A 16,517-nucleotide genomic window follows, 5' to 3' on the forward strand; every position below is an offset into this window, starting at 1 on the left:
CACCTCGCCGCGCTGGGCCGCCGCGGGCAGCGCAGCGCGCACAGCGCGCATGGCGGCGTGCTCCCCGCTGCGCTCCAACTCAGCCTGGTGCGCGGCCAGGCGCCGGCTCTCGGCGGCCAGGCCGGCCCCGGCGGCGCCGCCGCCGCGGCCGCCGCCGCCCTGCCGGCGCTGCCGCTCAGCGGGCGGCACCACAGAGTTGTGGATGTCTTCCAGGCGCAGCGCACGCTCTGCCTGCTGTGCCAGCTCAGCGCCGCTCCCCGCGCGGCTGGCGCCCGCCGGCGGCAGCAGCCGGGCCAGCGGCAGCGGCTGCAGCAGGCATCTCTCAAACCGCTCCACGGCGGCGGAGGCGAGCTCATAAACCATGGGGTGCCCCGCCAGCTCAGCGGCCGCCTCTGCCAGCTGGCGCGTCAGCGTCAGCAGCGCGGCCGCGGGCACGCCCGCCGCGCGCACCCCCACCACCGGCGGCCGATGCGGGTACGGCAAACTCCCTCCTCCGCTGCCGCTGCCGCTGCCGCTGCCGCTGCTGCTGCCGCTGCCGCTGCCGCCGCTGCTGCCGCGGTCCCCGCCCGCAGCAGGCGAGGAGGGGGCGAGGAAGTCGAGGCGGAACGTGAGCTCGTGCTGGCCGCCCGCCGCTGACGTGGCGGCCGCTGACGTCAGCTCCAGCGGCAGCTGCAGCGTGGTGAGGCGCTCCGATAGAAAGCTCACATCATCGCCATAGATGGCCTCAAGCGCCTCCCGCTCCTCCCGCCACTCGCCCAGCTCGTCGCACGCTGAGCTGGACGCTGAGCTGGCGGCCGTCGGCGCCGAGCTGGCGGCCGTCGGCGTCGAGCCGGCGGCGGCCGCGGCCAGGCGGGCGTGCAATGCGGCCAGCGCGCGGTGCACGTGCCCGCCCGTGCTTTCCAGTGCCGCGGCCGCCTGGCGGGGAGGGTACCCATACTCTGCCAGCTCAGCCACCGCTGGATCCTCCAGCAAATCACAGGCTGCCTCCTCCTCGCCCGCCTGCCCCGCCGCATCCAGCCCCGCCGCAAAGCTGCCGCCCCGGCTGCCGCCCAGGCCGCCGCCGCCGCCGCCGCCGCCGCCGCCGCCGCCGCCGCCTCCACCGCCACCGGCGCGGAGCAGAACGGCAATGGGCTTGCCGGCGGCGCCCGGGGCAAAGTTCTTGGGCAGGCGCTCCTCGGGCAGGCGCACGCACAGCCAGTCCAGCGCCGCTGACAGCGACAGCTCCTCGCCGCCGCCGCCGCCGCCGCCGCCGCCGCCGCCGCCGCCAGACACCGCCGCCACCGCCGCCGCTGCATCCTGCTGCTGGAAGCCCAGCAGCACCAGCTCCTCCACCAGCGCCGCCGCGTGCTGCTGCCGGGTCGCAGCAGCATCGTCGCCGGCGCCGGCGCCGGCGAGGGAGGGTGCGTCCAGGCTGGCCCATCCGCCGCCATCCGCCTCGCCGCCGTCTGCCGGCAGGGCGGCGTCGCCTGAGGCCGCTGCCTCAGACTGCAGGCCAGAAATGATCCCCTCCACAAGCCTGCAGACCAGTGGCGGACAGGAAGGCGGAGCAGCGAGCAGCCGCACTGTGAACACAGGTAGGGGGCAGCCGGCAGGGAACAGAGCCTCACAAAGAGATCTGGCTTTGCAGCCCTCAGCCCGCGCCCGCTCTCGTAGAAACACGGCCTCCCCCCAGCTCACCTGCGCTTGTCGTCAGCCATGATGACGGCGGTGGGCTGCTGCCGCTTGGCCGCCGCGCGCTGGCGCTCCTGCTGCTGGCGCTGCCGCGCCGCGGCGTCCGCCTGCCGCCGCTGCCGCTCTTGGTGCTGCGGAAGGGGCGAAGGCGGGGCGGGGCGGCCGAGTGAGGTGAGGGCACGGCACGGCGACCGGCCAAAGCGTTGGTGCCAGCAGGAGCGCTGCATGCCTTTCTCGGCATGCAGCTGCGCAGCAACAGAGCTAGCGCCAGCGCCACCTCGTCGCCAGCTCAGCGCTGCCCGCCAGCTCAGCGCGGCGCCCCACCTGCTGGTCCAGCTCCCTCCACTGCTGCACGTACGGCCGCGGCAGCACGCGGTCCAGCGAGCGGTCCCCCTGCACCCGGTGCAGCGCCGCCACCGCCGCGCGCTGCTCCGCCTCGTCCTCGCTGGGGGCCGCCTGGGAGTCATCCAGAAACACCACCACATCCTTGTCCTGCTGCTTGGGGTGGGGCAGTACCACCTGCACGACGCCGCGCCAGCGGGACCGGCAGGCAAGCAGGCGGCTCGCGCTGCCGGGCCAGCAAAGCGGTGCTCCACGGGCGCTCTGCAGCTGCCGCAGCCGCGCAGCACGTTGCCAAGCCAGCAGGGCGGCCCGGCGACCGCAGCCGCAGCAATGGCGGCGCCCTGCAGGCCCACCTTGCACTTCCACAGCCCTCCCTCGGCGGAGATGGCGCGGTACCGCGGCCGCGGCTGCTTCTCGCGCAGGCACCACTCGTGCAGCAGCAGCTTGGGTGACTTGGCCTCGTAGTATCCCGCCCGGCTGTTCACGTCCATGAGCTTGGGCCCAGGGGGAGGCGCTGGGCCTGCTGCCGCTGCTGCCGCTGTGGCAGACCCGGCCGCGCCGCCGCCGGAGCCGGCCGCCGCCTTGCTGTTGCCGTTGCCGCCGCTGGTGGTGGCCGTGTTTAGCGACTTGACGGCGGCAGAGGCGGCTGCGGCCACGGCTGCGACGGCCTTGGGGGCGAGCACCTTGGGAGCGGCGGGAGCGGCGGGCGCCGCCGCTGCCGAGGTGCCGGCCGCGTCGGCGTCGGCTGCTGGCTCGTCAGCATGCTGCTTCTGGATGTGCTGCTTCAGGCGGTCGGCCTGCTTGAAGATGCGGTCACAGTGCGGGCAGGGCAGCTCCTGGCCGCGCTTGTCGATAACCGCGGGGCCCTTGCTGCCGCCACCGCCGCCCGACTGCAGCGGCAGAGGCGGGTGGGGCGTCGGCGCGGCCAGGCGGAGACCGGAGACAGATGGAAGCAATCCAGCATGCTGACGGGCTGCGCACAGCAAAACATGCGCGCCGCCATAACTTTTGAAGCCGTCATAAAGCGCCTGCCGTCGGTTTGGATCTCCTAGCACGAACAACAACTCACAGAGAATACTTTGTTGGCCGCCCGCTTAGCATCCCGGTTCTTTATGCCGCCCATGGCTTCATCCGCAGGTTTCAGGCGCTCCCCCGGCCCAGCCTGCAACCCGCGGAGGCCTGGATTGGTGATTGGGTAGAAGAGGGCCATTTAACGCGATTTCCTTACAGTGCCAAGCTGGCGGCATGCCGCGCGTGTCGCCGCCGCTTGCTTGCGCTGCTGGCTGAGAAGCGTCCGCCTACTAGGTGACTTGTGGTGTTGTTGCTGACGAGTAGGGAAAGTTAAGCATGGTAGCAACACAACAATGTTCAGGAGGCAGGCAACTTCCAGCGCTGCTGCCGTCGAGGCCGCCGAGTGGCCGCCAGCGGGCGCCGCCTCGGCACGTCAGCCGTCGAAGATGGCCAGCCCGGAGAGCTCCTCCGGCAGCTCGGCCCCTGGGCAGGGCCAGAAGTGGGGGATGCGGAAGTTGGAGGCCACCAGATCCTTGGCTGCCTCGTACGCATCGAGGTCATCGCTCAACCCCGGCCCCGACGAGTGCAGTATGAGGAACTGCGGCAGGGGAGCGCTGGGCAGGCCAGGCAGCTGAGGAGGCGACAGCGGCGCCAGGGACGGCGGCGGCAGGCAGGCATGGGCCTGCTGCGCCAGGGGAGCCGCTGACGTGCACAGTGGGCTCACCTCTAAACAAGGCAGGCTGTTGAGCTTGGTCTGCAGGCAGACGGGGGAAGGGATGGCACAGGCCAGCGCTGCGCATCGGTGCAGGTCGGGCCCGGCCCTGGGCCAGCGATGCATCCCTTCTGGAACACCGCGTTGGCAGCCCGCCGTTGGCAAACATCAGACAATCATAATAATAATAAACAATCGCGCACCTCCAGGTCCTGCCAGTCCCGCGCCGCCGACCAGTCCTCCGGCAAGGTTGTGCGCAGGCCGCGCAGCCGCCGCCCCGCGGCGGTTGCGTGGAAGGGCAGCGCCTGGTCGAGAGCCAAGTTGCCTGAGATGTCCAGGCTGCAGATATGGTGGGGAGGGTGGATCAGGCTGGGAGGGAATCAGGCTGGGGGTTGCAGCGGGGGCAGCTCTAGGGTAGCAGGGGTTGCATTGCTGGGCTGCAGGGTGTGCAGCCGCCCCTCGTCACACCGCAGGCGCCTGGCAGCCTGCTGTGTGGGAAAGGCACAGGGATGCAGTGCATGGAGCATGCGGGTGAGCGCCCACCGTACCTGCGGAGTCCCGCGAGGTAGGGCCCGGAGGGGCAGGGACAGCAGCTCGCAGCGCGGCAGGCACAGCGCGGTGAGCGCGCCCAGCGGGCGCAGCGCCTCCACGCTGGCCCTGTCCAGCTTGGCCTCCTGGATGACCAGCTGGCGCAGGGCGCTGCAGGGTCGGCGGATTGGGTCAGCATGAGGGCGGATCGGCCTCGTCAGCCACCGCACATCAAGCAGGAAATGAAAACCGGACTGCTGCCCAACGGGCATGCACATGAGCAGCCTGCCGCTCGCCTGAGCTGCGAGAAGCTGGGCGGCAGGGCGCTGCGCGTGCCGGAGCCCAGGGTGCCGCCGTGCAGCAGCTGCCACTGCTGGCGGTCGCCGTCTCGGACGTGCAGTACCGCCAGGCTGGTCAGCGCGGCCAGCGTGCCGAGCTGGGCGGTCAGGGAGCAGTCGCCGGCAAAGGTGCAGTCCCGGAGCATGAGCTGGCGCAGGGCGGTGCAGCGCACGGGCGCGCGGTGCGGCAGCACCATGCCCGCCGCCGACCCGCAGAGCAGGGAGGTGAGGTGGGGGCAGGCCCAGGCGGCCGCGGGCACGCTGCCCGCCACCACCAGCTCCCGCAGCCGCGGCAGGCGCTGCAGGTTGGGCAGGCTGGCCGCCGTGCTGCCCACCACGCCCGGCCGCACGTCTGCCAGCGAAAGCGTCTCCAGCTGCGACAGCGCCAGCAAGCCCTGGTTGAACAGGCCCACATGCGTGCTGATCCGCAGGTGCATGCACAGCTTGCGCAGCTGCGGCAGCCACATGGCGGCCGTGGGGCCGGCGTGGGTGGCCAGCGCCATGGCCGCAGGCTGCACATGCTCGCGGATGCACTGCAGCAGCTGGCTGGGTGCCTCGTGGAGCGTCAGCTCCAGGCGCTGCAGCCGGGGCGACAGGCCGCTGCACGCGGGCGGGAGGGCAGGCGGCAGGCGGCGCGAGGAGAGTTGATGAGAGGGGGGTTTGGTGTGATGGCTGTGGAAAAGATGGGCGTGCTGGCGTCATGGATGCCAGGATGCCAAACACACGCGGCGCAAGGCGGGTGGCGTCAGCACGAGCTGCCGCCTGCGGTGGCGGCACCTGAGGTGGCTGCCCAGCAGCTCGGCACCGGAGCTCTCCAGGCCGGGGATGCGCAAGTCGAGCTCCTCCAGGCGGCGGCAGTGGGACAGCAGGGAGGAGAAGTGCAGCAGGCTGCTGCCGCTCAGCGTCAGCCTGCAGGGATGGGGCTTGAAGCAAGCTGGTAGCCGCCAGGCTCTGCACTCTGCACGGCGCCGTCTGTGTGGGCAGGCAAGCAAGCGCGAGGCGGCCGCATGCGTGAGAGCTCGCCTGCGCAGCTGCGGGAACAGGGCGCGGGCCAGCAGCGCGGGCGCCTGCGGCGGCATCGCCACCGTGCACCCCAGCACGACAATCCTGTGGATTGCGCGCCGGCCCAGGACGGGCAGGAGCGTGTGCAGCGCGGCCAGAGTGGCGGCGAGGTCGGCGGTTCCTCCCGCAGATTCATCCTCGCTGTCATCATCGTGCAGCTCACAGAAATACAGCGACAGCGTGGCGGGCAGGTCCAGCGCCAGCTGTCGCCAGCGCCGGCACACGCGCTCGGCCGCGCCCCTGGACCAACACAGGGCAGGGCGGCGGGGCGGTGACGCAGTGGGCGGCGGGCCTGGCGGCGGCGAGCGGGACACCGGCGCACCTGCACGTGAGCGTGACCGCCTCTCCCAGCAGGCAGACTGTGCGCTCCGGGCACTGCCGCAAGCAGAGAATCGCGAGTTCGTCGGGCAGCAAGCTGAAGTCGTGCCCAGGCGGGGCTGGACGCTGGGCCATGCTCATACCGATAAGGGAGCACGCCGCTGTTCGGCAGCGGGGTCTCAACTGCTGCAAGACGCGATGGGGAGCCCCCGATGAGGTGGCGCCTCCGGCGGGGCCGCCGCCCTGTCGCCTTCAAAGTGATCCGAGGATCTCAGATCAGTCGGCCTCTCAAGCTACATGTCAGCTTCAACCTAACCTGCTATTACAGTGCCTGGCATATCTACAACGAAACAGGTGAGCAAAGGGCATGCGAAAGGAAGCAGCTGCAGCGGGCGAGTCTGGTATCGCGCGCCCGCCGCCGGCGAAAGCAGGGGAGCGAGCTAGGGGGCGCCCGCCGCTGACGACTCAATTGTGAAGTCCGCCAGCCCGCTGTACTCTGGGTGGAGGTCGAGGGCGCAGCAGTCGGCGTGCAGCTCGAAAGGGTAGGGCCTGAGCAGCTCCTTGAGCCCCTCCCACTCTTCGTCATCCAAGCCGGGAGCCGCCTCCAGGCACAGCAGCTGCGCAGGTCGGGGGGGGGCGGAGGGGAGCCAGGGGTGAGAGCGCAATTCCAATCCATCAGAATGCAGTACCAGGGTGCATTCACCCACAGCTAGACAGCCGTGACAAGGGGTCACCTGCAGGCACGGCAGGCAGTTGAGCCTCCTCTGCAGGCGCAGCGCGCGGGGACAGTCGGCAGTCAAAAGATCATCCAATCCAGCGGGCCACAGGATCATGCAGCACCATCACAGTCATGCCCAACCATGCAACATGGCGACACCCGCAGGTCACCTGCAGGTCACTCCAGTCCTCCTCCACGGTCCAGTGAGCCGGCACCCGGGTCTTCAGAGCGCGCAGGCCGCGGGCAGCGGTGGCCTGGTGGGGCACCACCTCGTCCAGGCCAGGGTTGTGGCCGATCTCCAGGCTGCACAAGCGGGGCGGGCACGAACGTCACAGTCGACCGCAGCACGGGCAGCAGCAGCAGAGAGCAGGCAAGCGCTGGCGTCGGCAGCATCTGCCAGGCTGCAGGCAGCACCCACCCACCTGCTCAGGCCCGCCAGGTAGGGCCCGTCGGGCAGGCCTTGCAGCTGGCAGCGCGGCAGGCGCAGCACGGTGAGCGCGCCCAGCGGGCGCAGCGCCTCCACGCTGGCGCTGTCCAGCTTGGCCTCGTGGATGACCAGCTGGCGCAGGGCGCTGCAGGGCAGGGGTGGGCTGCCAGGCGGGAGGGTTGAGGGTATCGATATCGACTTGGGACACTGATGCCACAGGCATGTGAGACATTAAAATAGTGGCATCGTGGTCATCCCCAGGGCAAGGCACGCCCCAGCCCAGCTGTCCCGCTGCATGCGGCCAAGCCGGAGCCTGCCGCCCACCTGAGCTGCGAGAAGGCTGGGGGCAGCGCGCTGCGGGTGCCGGAGCCCAGCAGCCCGCCGCGCAGCCGCGCCTGCTGCTGCAGCTGCGCCAGCTCGGGCGCCGCCATGTCGCCGTGGTTCCACAGGAGTGCCAGGCTGGTCAGCTGGCTCAGCGTGCACAGCGTGGACGGAAAGCTCGCCTCCGCCTCAAAGCTGCAGTCCACGAGGCGCAGCTGGCGCAGGCCCGTGCAGCGCAGCCTCGGCTGGGGCGGGCCCGCGTGGGTGGGCAGGTGCAGGCGGGACACCGCCGCGCACAGCAGGGCGGTGAGGTGCGGGCACTCCCACGCCCCCCGCGGCACGCTGCCCTGCACTGACAGCTTGGCCAGCCGCGGCAGCGCCGCCAGGCCGGGCAGCACGTACGGCGGCGCCGAGGCGGGCGGCCGCACGTCCAGTACCGTCAGGCTTTCCAGCTGGGGCATGGCGGCGATGCCCTGGCCCAGTCTGGCGCAGTCGCCGCCTAGGCCGCCATCGCGCAGGTACACACTGAGGGCGCGCAGCTGCGGGACCCACATCCAGGCGCAAGGCCCGGAGTGGGTGCTCAGCGCCACGGCGGCGGGGCGCACGTGCGACGCCACGCAGGCCAGCAGCAGCCGCGGCGGGACGTTGAAAGAGAGGCACAGCAGGCGCAGCTGAGGCTCCAGCCCGCTGCGGCAGGGAGGTGGGAGGAAGGCTGTTTGGCAAGGAGGGAGGCTGCAAGGGACCTTATAGCTGAGAGAGGCTGGCTGGGGAGGAGACGCAAGGGGAGGACCGGGGCGGGGCGGCCGGGAGCGCGGCGGGAGGCCAGCGGGCACCTGAGGTGAGTGCCCACCAGCTCCATCCCTCCCTCCTCCAGGTCCGGGATCCTCAGCTCCAGGCTCTCCAGGCAGCGGCAGTGGGAGAGGTAGGAAGAGAAGTGGGGCAGGCTGCCGCCGGCCAGCGTCAGCCTGCACGTGGGCACAGCAGGGCAGGAAGGGAGGCTGGGAAGCGGGCATCGTGCGCTGTTCGCTGCTGAGCAATGCAGCCCCGGCGCTCGCGCGTGTTTTCGGCATGTACTTGCAGCACGCATGCGTGGGAGCTCGCCTGCGCAGCTGCGGGAAGAAGGCGCGGGCCAGCAGGGCGGGCGCCTGCCGTGGCAGCACAGACGTGCAGCCATTGAGCTCCAGCTTGCGCACCGCTCGCTGGCGCAGCGCAGGCAGCACCTCGTCGAGCGCCGCCTGCACCTCGTCAGCCTCATCAAACTGCTCGTGCAGCTCACACAGGTCGAGCTCCAGCGAGGCCGGCAGCTGCAGAGCCAGCCGCCGCCACCGACGGCACACGCGTTCGACGGGGCCCCTGCAGGCAAGGCAGGGCTTCTCTGTGCTGGCCAGCCCAGAGGGGCCGCTCCACAGCAGGCCGAGGGGCAGCTGCAGCAGAACTGGCAGCCCTGCGAGGGTAAGGTTCGTGGGCGCACTTGGAGGTGAGCTTGAGGGCCCCTTCCAGCAGGAAGGAGGGCACGCTCGGCGCCCTCTCCAAGCAGGCCAGGAGCGGGAGTTCGTGGAGCTGGCTGAAGTCCGGCCCCGCCCCGCTGGTGAGCCGCTTGCCACCCATTCCTGCTGCTGTATCGAGGGTCTGATCACGAAGGCGCAGAGAGCAGACTGGCCTATCATAGGGGAGCATAGGGGAGCGCAGGCGGCGCGCGCTGAGCTGGCGGCCACCCGCTTCGCGCGCACGAGCGGGCGCTCTGAGATTAAAGCGCCGTGTGAACTGATGATTATATCACACTGTGTTGCGTGATCAGCTGTTAGCACCCAGTTTTGGATAAAGGGGCACCAGGGTGCGGCGACGACAGGCGCGTCAAACGAGCTGCTTGTTGCGGTGGCCATTTTCCTGCACCAACGGCCTCGAGTGTGTGTGTATCCAGTGTCCCCCTCAAGTGACGCAAACTTTGCAGATTGTCTGCCTCAACGGCGAAAGCCTGGGGCCGCAACCGCCAGGTACCTGCCGCCGTACCTTCCGCCCGTTCGGCGGTACATGCTGCTGCGCCTCACCGCTCGGAGCGGCAGCCCCTTCGCAGCGAAATGTGGGTCGTGCCTCCGTGCTGCGGCTGCCTCGGCCTCCCCCTTGGAGCCAGACTAGTCACGAGGCTCTGATGATACTGATTGGAGCCAGGCGCATGAAGATTCTCATCAGTGATTGCTCCACATGACGATCATGATCAAGCGGCGATCAAGACTCGGGGTCGGTGGGAGACTAGCGGCTGGCGCTGTCCTGGTCGTCCTCCTGGTGGCCATCTGGCGCAGCGGCTGGCTGCCCATGGTGATTGGGGGCTGGATGCGATGCCATCCTGCGTTGCGCTGAGGTTGGGGGGCTGCAGCTGCACCGCCGCCGCTACCGCCTGCCGCTGCTGCCGCCCTGATGACGACTCCTTGCTGCCTTCCTGGCAGGCGTGGCAGCCATTACATGGCAACCTCGGGGAAGCAGTGCCATCCAAAACGCAGCAAGGCAGCGCAGGGGCGTCTCCGAGCCGCAGCAGCGGTCTGCAGCCGCCGAGGCAACCGCTGCGGCAGCAGGGGCGCAGGCACGGCGCCGTGCAGTCCCGCCCCCAGGCGGCGACGGCAGAGATGAGGCGCAGGTGTGAGGGCACCCTGGGCAACTGGTGCCTGGACTTTGAGACCCAGGTGGAGGTGCCGGCACGGAGTGCTCCGCGAGGCACCCGCAGCTGCAGCCTGGATTGCAACAAGGCAGGTCTGGGAGGGGCTTTGGGGCAGCTGCGCTGGTCCATGTGGTGCGGGCTCCCCTGCTCTGGCATGCCTGCTTCTTTAAAATGTTATCTGCCAAATGGCGCCTCCACCCAGCCGGTTCGCCGCCACCGCTGACACATGCCTGTCTGGATGCGCCTGGCTGGTGCAGGTCGGCACGTGCAACGCCCTCGCCGGCCTCTGCACCTGCCCAGCAGGCAAGCGCGTGCCCGCCTGGCCCTGCAGGTCCTCTGGTCAGCCTTTCCGCCTGCCCTGGCTTGCACCCCACATTGTGAGATTCCAATCCAGCCTGCCAACGGCACCCGCGCCCACGGCCGGGCTATGTGCAGGCTGGACGGGCTTCAACTGCCTTCACCCCATGAAGCGCTACTGCACCCACAAGCACCGGGAGTATGGGTTTGACGTGGAGCGCGTGCCGGCTAACCTGAGTGTGGGCCTGCCAGGCCACGCGCCGGAAGTTGGCAGTTCAGCAGGTCGCACTGCGCCGGTGAGTGGGCCCGGGGCCCAGGCGTGGGTGGCCTGGCGGGCAGAGGCGCTGTGCTGCCCGTTGCTGGCGCATCCAGGCGGGCCCTCCCCTGCTGCAGGCGAGTGCGATGAGGACATTGGAGCCTGTTACTGCCCTTCCAACACCACCTATGGCCGGATTCCAGCCCCGCCCGAGGCGCCACAAGGTGGGAGGCACCACCAGCCGGCCGACAGCCCGCTGCCCTCCACCCCAGTGCTGCGTGCTGCGCCTCTGAGACCGCCCCGCTGGGCAACTGGTGCCCCCTGCTCTCCCTGCCACAGGCAGCAGGCCGGTGCAGCAGGGGCGCCCCATGTTTGAGTACTGCCAGCCCAATCGGTTGCCGGATGGCCGCGAGACGGCGTGGGGCACAGTGGACCCGGAGCAGCTGTTTGGCCCGCAGGGCTGGTGCAACGCGCCAGAGCCGCAGCACCTGTGCGCATGCATCGTGGACGGTGGGTTGGATGCCGCGCTAGGCGCCACACGCCTCGCAACGGAGACAGTGGGGATTGGGCTCGGGGCCGCCACCCAGCAGCTGGGAGCGCGTACCAAGTACACCAACATGTCTTTTGCATCCTGCGAACGGCGGCCTGTGCTGTGCTGTGCTGTGCTGTGCCGTGCTGTGCTGTGCAGGCTGGGGAGGGCCATACTGCGATGAACCAATCGAGCCGGTGGGTGGACCAGTGGCAGGCAGCCGGCAAGTCCAGCCGCAGCCCAGCGCTGGGTGCAGCTCGGCCGTGCCGCGGCGGGGGCATGCCTACGTACCAACAGGCAAACACACACGCTGTGCCTGCTGCGTTGCCCTTGCAGTTTTGCTTCAATCAGTGCAACGGCCGGGGAGAGTGCCTGAAGGGGTTCTGCAAGTGTGATCCAGGCGAGGCAAGGGGCGGCCGGGTGGGGCAGGCATCGCGAGGTGTTCCCTCACCTAATCCACCCCGGGTGTGGCGGTGCAGGGTGGCACGGAATCGACTGCGCCCATCGCAGCGCCACGCCAGGCGTTGCGCGGCAAGGTGCGGCGCCAACGCTGGCAGGCTGTGGCCCCGCCGCTGTCACAATGGCAACAGGCAGCTGACGTTGTGTGCATGAGGTCGGCTAGCCCTGCATGCCATCTGCCCCTGTGTGCGCCCAGCTGCAGGGCGCCAGGCCAGCGTGCAGCCCTGGATCGCAGAACTGGTGCACACGCCGGCAGCCCAGGACCCCCTGCCAGGCGCCACCCGCAGGCGGCCGCTCATCTTCGTGTGAGTGTGTGTGTAGCAGGGAACAGGGGCACCTTGCTGGGAGGCGTCGCTGGTGGCCTTGGGGAGGTGCTCACTTGGCGAGGCGATCGGGGAATTCAGGGGGCCGGTGCGTCGACCCTCGTGCATCCCACCGGGCCGCGCTCACCTGTCCTGCCCACCTTCTGGCTGGCTTCCCACAGCTACGAGATGGCTGCCGACTATGGCACACTCCTGGCGCAGTACCGCTTCGGCACTGAGGACTGCGTGCCGCGCTTCTTCAAGCCTGGCAACAAGTCTGTGCTGTCAAGTGCGCTCTTGCAGCAAAGGGTGTGCATTCCGCGTGCATGGGCCCGCAGGCATGCACTGCGTCGCGCGGCGCCCGCCACACAGCCTGCTCCACCTGCCCGCCTGCTTTCCACCTGGACCGCCACCCCACTGCAGCCTGGACGTACAGCCTGGAGTTTGGGCTGCTGGAGATGATGCTGCAGAGCGAGCACCGCACCTTGGACCCCGAGGAAGCGGGTGGGTCAGCCGCTCTTGCCCTGCTTGCTGTCTGTGGGGAAGACGGCGCGCGCGTGCATGCGTGTGTGTGTGTGTGCAATGCTGCGGGCGGTGTGGAAGCAGGCTCCTGCTGGCGACCAGGCGTGCCGGCAGTCGCCTGCCCTCCCTGCTGGCTCCATGCTGCGCCTGCCCCTGCCTGCCTGTGCCCTGCCTGCCCGCCTGGCCTGCAGACTTCTTCTACGTTCCTGTCTTCCCCAGCTGCTTCATCTGGCCTGTGAGGTGAGCCTGCCTGTTTGGCCGGGCCTGGCAGGGTGGACGGCGCTGCACCGCCACGGGACATCGTGCGGGTAGCCACCCCCCACGCCGTGGCTGCGCCTGGTGCCAGCATGCCTGCTGCGCTCCTCTCCTGCACCACCCACACACGCTGGCGGCCGTGTGGTGCTGGGCTGGCTGGCGCCCGCAGGTCGACTGCCGACAGCCTGCGGGACTTCTATTATGGTTGGGCGCAGAGCCGTGTGCAGGGCGCCGCCAACCTCCTGTTGGAGGCCTACCACTGGCTGCGGGCGCACTACCCCTACTGGTGCGCCCGGCTGTGCAGCGCCCTTGTGGGCAGGCCATGAGGCGCCGGGTGGCTGGTTGCCACAGGCTGCTGCGGCTGCTGCCCTGGGCTGCCTCTGGTGCACAGTTGCGCTGCCGCCGGGCTGCAGCATGCCCCTCTTCGCTTTACATCACGCTCCCATCCCTGCCCGCCTGCCTGGCTGGCGGGCCTGCAGGGACCGGCGGGGCGGGCGGGATCACATCTGGCTGGTGACCCATGACGAGGCCAGCTGCTACGTGCCCGCCGCCATCAAGAGCGCCAGCATCATCCTGAGTCACTGGGGCCGCAAGGACCCCAACCACACCTCCGGCACCGGATTCCCGGGCAACGTGTATCACCTCAACGTGTCTCACCCTCACTGGGAGCCAGAGGGCTCGATGGCCAAGCTGGACCTCTCCCAGCCCTGCCACGACCCCGTCAAGGTGAGGTGGCCGGCAGGCAGGCGAGGAGGCTGGGCGCCGGCAGCAGGAGGCGTGCCCGGCCCCGAGCTGTCGAGCTGCTGCTGTAGCGCCCCGGGCACGTCGCCGCCGAGCTGGCTAGCCGGCCGCTACGCCGAGGCGTGTGCTTTGCTGCGCTGAGGTATGCCGCCCTGTGCGCGCATTGTGCCATGCTGCTGTGCCATGCTGTGCCATGCTGTGCCACGCTGTGCCACGCTGTGCAGGACCTGGTGCTGCCGCTGATGAAGACGCCGGACCACTACCACCAGTCTCCGCTGGTGGGCGCCCCCACCCGCAACCGCACATGGCTGGCCTTCCACCGCGGGCGGGTGAGCAGCGGGAGGCAGGGAGAGAGGGAGGACTGGAGCAGGGGCTGGGAGGTTAGGCCTAAAAAGGAGGCAGGGCGGCAGGAGGAGGCAGGGGAGCCCCACGCATCTCCCGCTGCTGCGCCTGTGTACTGCCGCGCTGCCGCTGCTCCTGAGGGCGCTGCCGCTGCTCCTTAAACTCCCGCTGTGCTGCCTCTCTCCCTCCCTCCCTCCCCCTGTGCAAGAGCAGCACAAGACTGACGCGCCAGAGTACTCCCGTGGCGTGCGCCAGCGCCTCTGGAGCGCCTCCCAGGAGCACGGCTGGCTGGACAAGTACGGCATTCTGCTGGGAGAGTGAGTGGCGCGCCGTGGCGGGAGCGGGAGTGAACCCGTGCCTGCGGGCTGCACAGCAAAGGAGGCCCACCGCCTCCCACGCCCGCCCTCCTGTCCCGCTGTGCTTCCTGCAACACACACACTCACACACGCGCCACCACGCCACACACACGCACGCATCCTTACCACCAAGCACACCGGCGTCGTCAAACCGCCACGTGGCCTGCTCGCTGCACCTGCTGAGCCTGCTGAGCCTGCTGTGTACCCTGCCGTGCCACACCTGCCGCAGGAATCCCAGCTCCCCAGGTGCGGAAGAGGTTAAGCTGGCTGGAGACTACTCCCAGCTGCTGGCATCCTCCATCTTCTGCCTGGTGCTGCCAGGGGACGGCTGGTCCGCGCGCATGGATGATGCCACGCTGCACGGGTGAATGCATGGGCTGGGGTGGCGGCCTTGTGGCCGGCGCCGGCAGCATGGGGCTCATTGCGGCCCCTGGGCTCACCAGGCTCAGCGGCCAGCAATATGAGGGCGGGATGCGGCGAGGGGAAGGCGCAGCCAGGCCTGCGTGGCCTGCCTTCGTGCTGTTTTACAGCAGGCTGAGGGATGCGGCACTGTGTGCTCACTCTGTGTTCCTGCTCTTTCCTCCTGCAGCTGCATCCCCGTCATTGTGATGGTGCGCAGGACCTGAGGGCAGGGGCTGAGCAAGCCTGTTCCACATCCCCATGCCACATGCCCATCTTCCTGCCTGGAGTGTGTTGGTGCCGATTCGCATGTCCATGTTCGCTGGTCTGTTGAAGATACAAACTTTGCCCTTGTCCCTCACTCACTGGGGCGCCCTGCAGGATGAGGTTGATGTTTCATTCGAGTCTGTCATTGACCTTCAGCAGTTCACTGTGAGAGTGGCGCAGGCGGATGTGGAGCGGTAAGCGGGGGCGCACGCCGTGCATCGCAACTGCTCCAGCGGGCCGACGGCGAGGCGCTTGCTTGCAGGCTGCCCGAGATCCTGCTGGAGATCTCGCAGGAGCGGCGGCAGGAGATGCAGCGCGCCCTTGGGCGCGTGTGGCACAAGTGAGGGCTCGGGAGGCAGCCAGCATGCGAGATGGGCGATCATTTATCCCGCATGCGACTGCGTACCGCCTATTCTGCAATCTCCCCCTGATCCCTGGCCCAGCCCGCTTGGTGCCACCTGCAGGTTGACGTACTCGAGCTACCGCCCCTATGCCAAGCGCTTCAGACAGATTCAGGCCGACCACAAGCAGGAGGCGGCAGCAGCTGGCGGAGGCGCCGATGGCGGCGGGCTGGGCGGCGAGACCGCGCTGGCGCTGTCGCTGCCAGAGGCGGTGGTGGGATTAGACCCTGAGGCAGATGACGCATTTGCCACGCTGATGGGCTGGCTGTACAGCCGGATCGATGCCACGCGGTAGCCGAATGCACCACTGTAAGGCACATGCTGGATCAAGCGCACCATGCAGTGCGGCAGGCGGGACTGCTGGTGTGCGGCCACCACAGTGGTGGTTTACGCCCTTCAAGTTGGGTGTTGGCCTGGCTGAGCAAGCAGCCTGGGGCGGCGGCGCAGCAGATATCGGCGGGAGCGCAAGGCGGCGGCAGGATCCCGGCGCAACCCCGCTGCGCTCTGGCCCGTTTTATTCGTTTTGGTACTGCATGCGAAGTGATTTAGACAGCCATGCCCGCTCTCCCCCCTTCGGCCATGGGCGGCATGGCGGTCCAGGTTGCAGCATGGCTGGCTCGCGCCCCCCGCTCTGCCCCCACAAGTGACGAAATTAAGGCTGGGTATTGATTCATGGTCGCGTGAGCAAGATTTGATGTGGAGTTGTAGTAGTAGGTTGTGATGGCCGCAGGCTGTGGGCGCCAGCGCAAGGAAAGGCTCTCGACTGGCGCCCATGCTCTCGGCCCCCAGGCGTCCCCCGGACACAATCACAGGCCAGGGATCCACTGCGAGGGCGAGGCTGGCACTATGCAGGCCAGCGCGCTTGCCACCAGCGTGCCTCCTACAGCACCACTAGGCCCGCCCCATGCGGCCAAGAACGGGCTAGGTGAGCCCCCCGAGGGCGGTGTTCGCCGTGTGCGTGCCCAAATGCGCCCAGTCTCCGACGTAGGCGCCCCGCGCTGCTGTGCAGGTCTCCGCTCCCGCGGCCGCACATGCCGACCAGCGCCACGGCAGCAGCGTGCGCAGGTGATTGGCGTGGAGCCGTAGACTGGCCGGGCTGGGCAGAAACACAATGGGCAGGCCTGGGGCCTGGAATGGATGGCTGGAGGGAGAGTTGGGAACCCTCTCATGCCGGGCCGCCGCACTTGGGCCGTGGCGGTAGTTTCTGTGGGGGAGTCGGATGGTCTAGCAACCAGCACCCAGGGCTGCAGCCGCTCTCCCAGCTTGGGAGCCCATCCCCGAATTCTCCGG

At 69.3% G+C, this 16,517-nt stretch overlaps 3 protein-coding genes across 3 annotated transcripts in view; 1 reads left to right on the forward strand and 2 right to left on the reverse strand.

The window, feature by feature from the left end:
• Nucleotides 1-3,223, reverse strand: part of CHLNCDRAFT_138311 (hypothetical protein) — a gene marked incomplete at both ends in the record, with an annotated part of 9,836 nt that extends 6,613 nt beyond the window's left edge. The window contains 5 exons of the mRNA XM_005844887.1: nucleotides 4-1,516; nucleotides 1,678-1,802; nucleotides 1,996-2,190; nucleotides 2,367-2,903; nucleotides 3,083-3,223. Of these exons, the coding sequence (XP_005844949.1) occupies nucleotides 4-1,516; nucleotides 1,678-1,802; nucleotides 1,996-2,190; nucleotides 2,367-2,903; nucleotides 3,083-3,223 (2,511 nt within the window). The remainder of the gene's footprint in view (nucleotides 1-3; nucleotides 1,517-1,677; nucleotides 1,803-1,995; nucleotides 2,191-2,366; nucleotides 2,904-3,082) is intronic.
• A 234-nt stretch (nucleotides 3,224-3,457) lies between these two features.
• On the reverse strand, nucleotides 3,458-9,056 carry CHLNCDRAFT_54153 (hypothetical protein; the record flags this gene model as incomplete). Its single annotated transcript, XM_005844888.1, has 14 exons — nucleotides 3,458-3,622; nucleotides 3,749-3,778; nucleotides 3,940-4,075; nucleotides 4,280-4,435; nucleotides 4,495-5,202; nucleotides 5,380-5,904; nucleotides 6,445-6,599; nucleotides 6,717-6,746; nucleotides 6,871-7,003; nucleotides 7,123-7,272; nucleotides 7,452-8,135; nucleotides 8,282-8,413; nucleotides 8,523-8,801; nucleotides 8,920-9,056. The coding sequence occupies 14 exons, from the start codon at nucleotides 9,054-9,056 to the stop codon at nucleotides 3,458-3,460; spliced, it is 3,420 nt and encodes a 1,139-aa protein (XP_005844950.1).
• Nucleotides 9,057-10,069: 1,013 nt separating this feature from the next.
• Nucleotides 10,070-15,522, forward strand: CHLNCDRAFT_138314 (hypothetical protein; the record flags this gene model as incomplete). The annotated part of the gene is made up of 17 exons (XM_005844781.1): nucleotides 10,070-10,193; nucleotides 10,537-10,635; nucleotides 10,792-10,878; nucleotides 10,994-11,164; nucleotides 11,845-11,947; nucleotides 12,127-12,233; nucleotides 12,368-12,448; nucleotides 12,658-12,706; nucleotides 12,891-13,007; nucleotides 13,201-13,447; nucleotides 13,687-13,791; nucleotides 14,015-14,121; nucleotides 14,390-14,524; nucleotides 14,750-14,771; nucleotides 14,941-15,020; nucleotides 15,089-15,166; nucleotides 15,291-15,522. The coding sequence occupies 17 exons, from the start codon at nucleotides 10,070-10,072 to the stop codon at nucleotides 15,520-15,522; spliced, it is 1,944 nt and encodes a 647-aa protein (XP_005844843.1).
• Nucleotides 15,523-16,517: the final 995 nt, after the last annotated feature.

The sequence above is a fragment of the Chlorella variabilis genome (assembly GCF_000147415.1).
Source record: "Chlorella variabilis unplaced genomic scaffold CHLNCscaffold_20, whole genome shotgun sequence".
Classification (NCBI taxonomy): domain Eukaryota; kingdom Viridiplantae; phylum Chlorophyta; class Trebouxiophyceae; order Chlorellales; family Chlorellaceae; genus Chlorella; species Chlorella variabilis.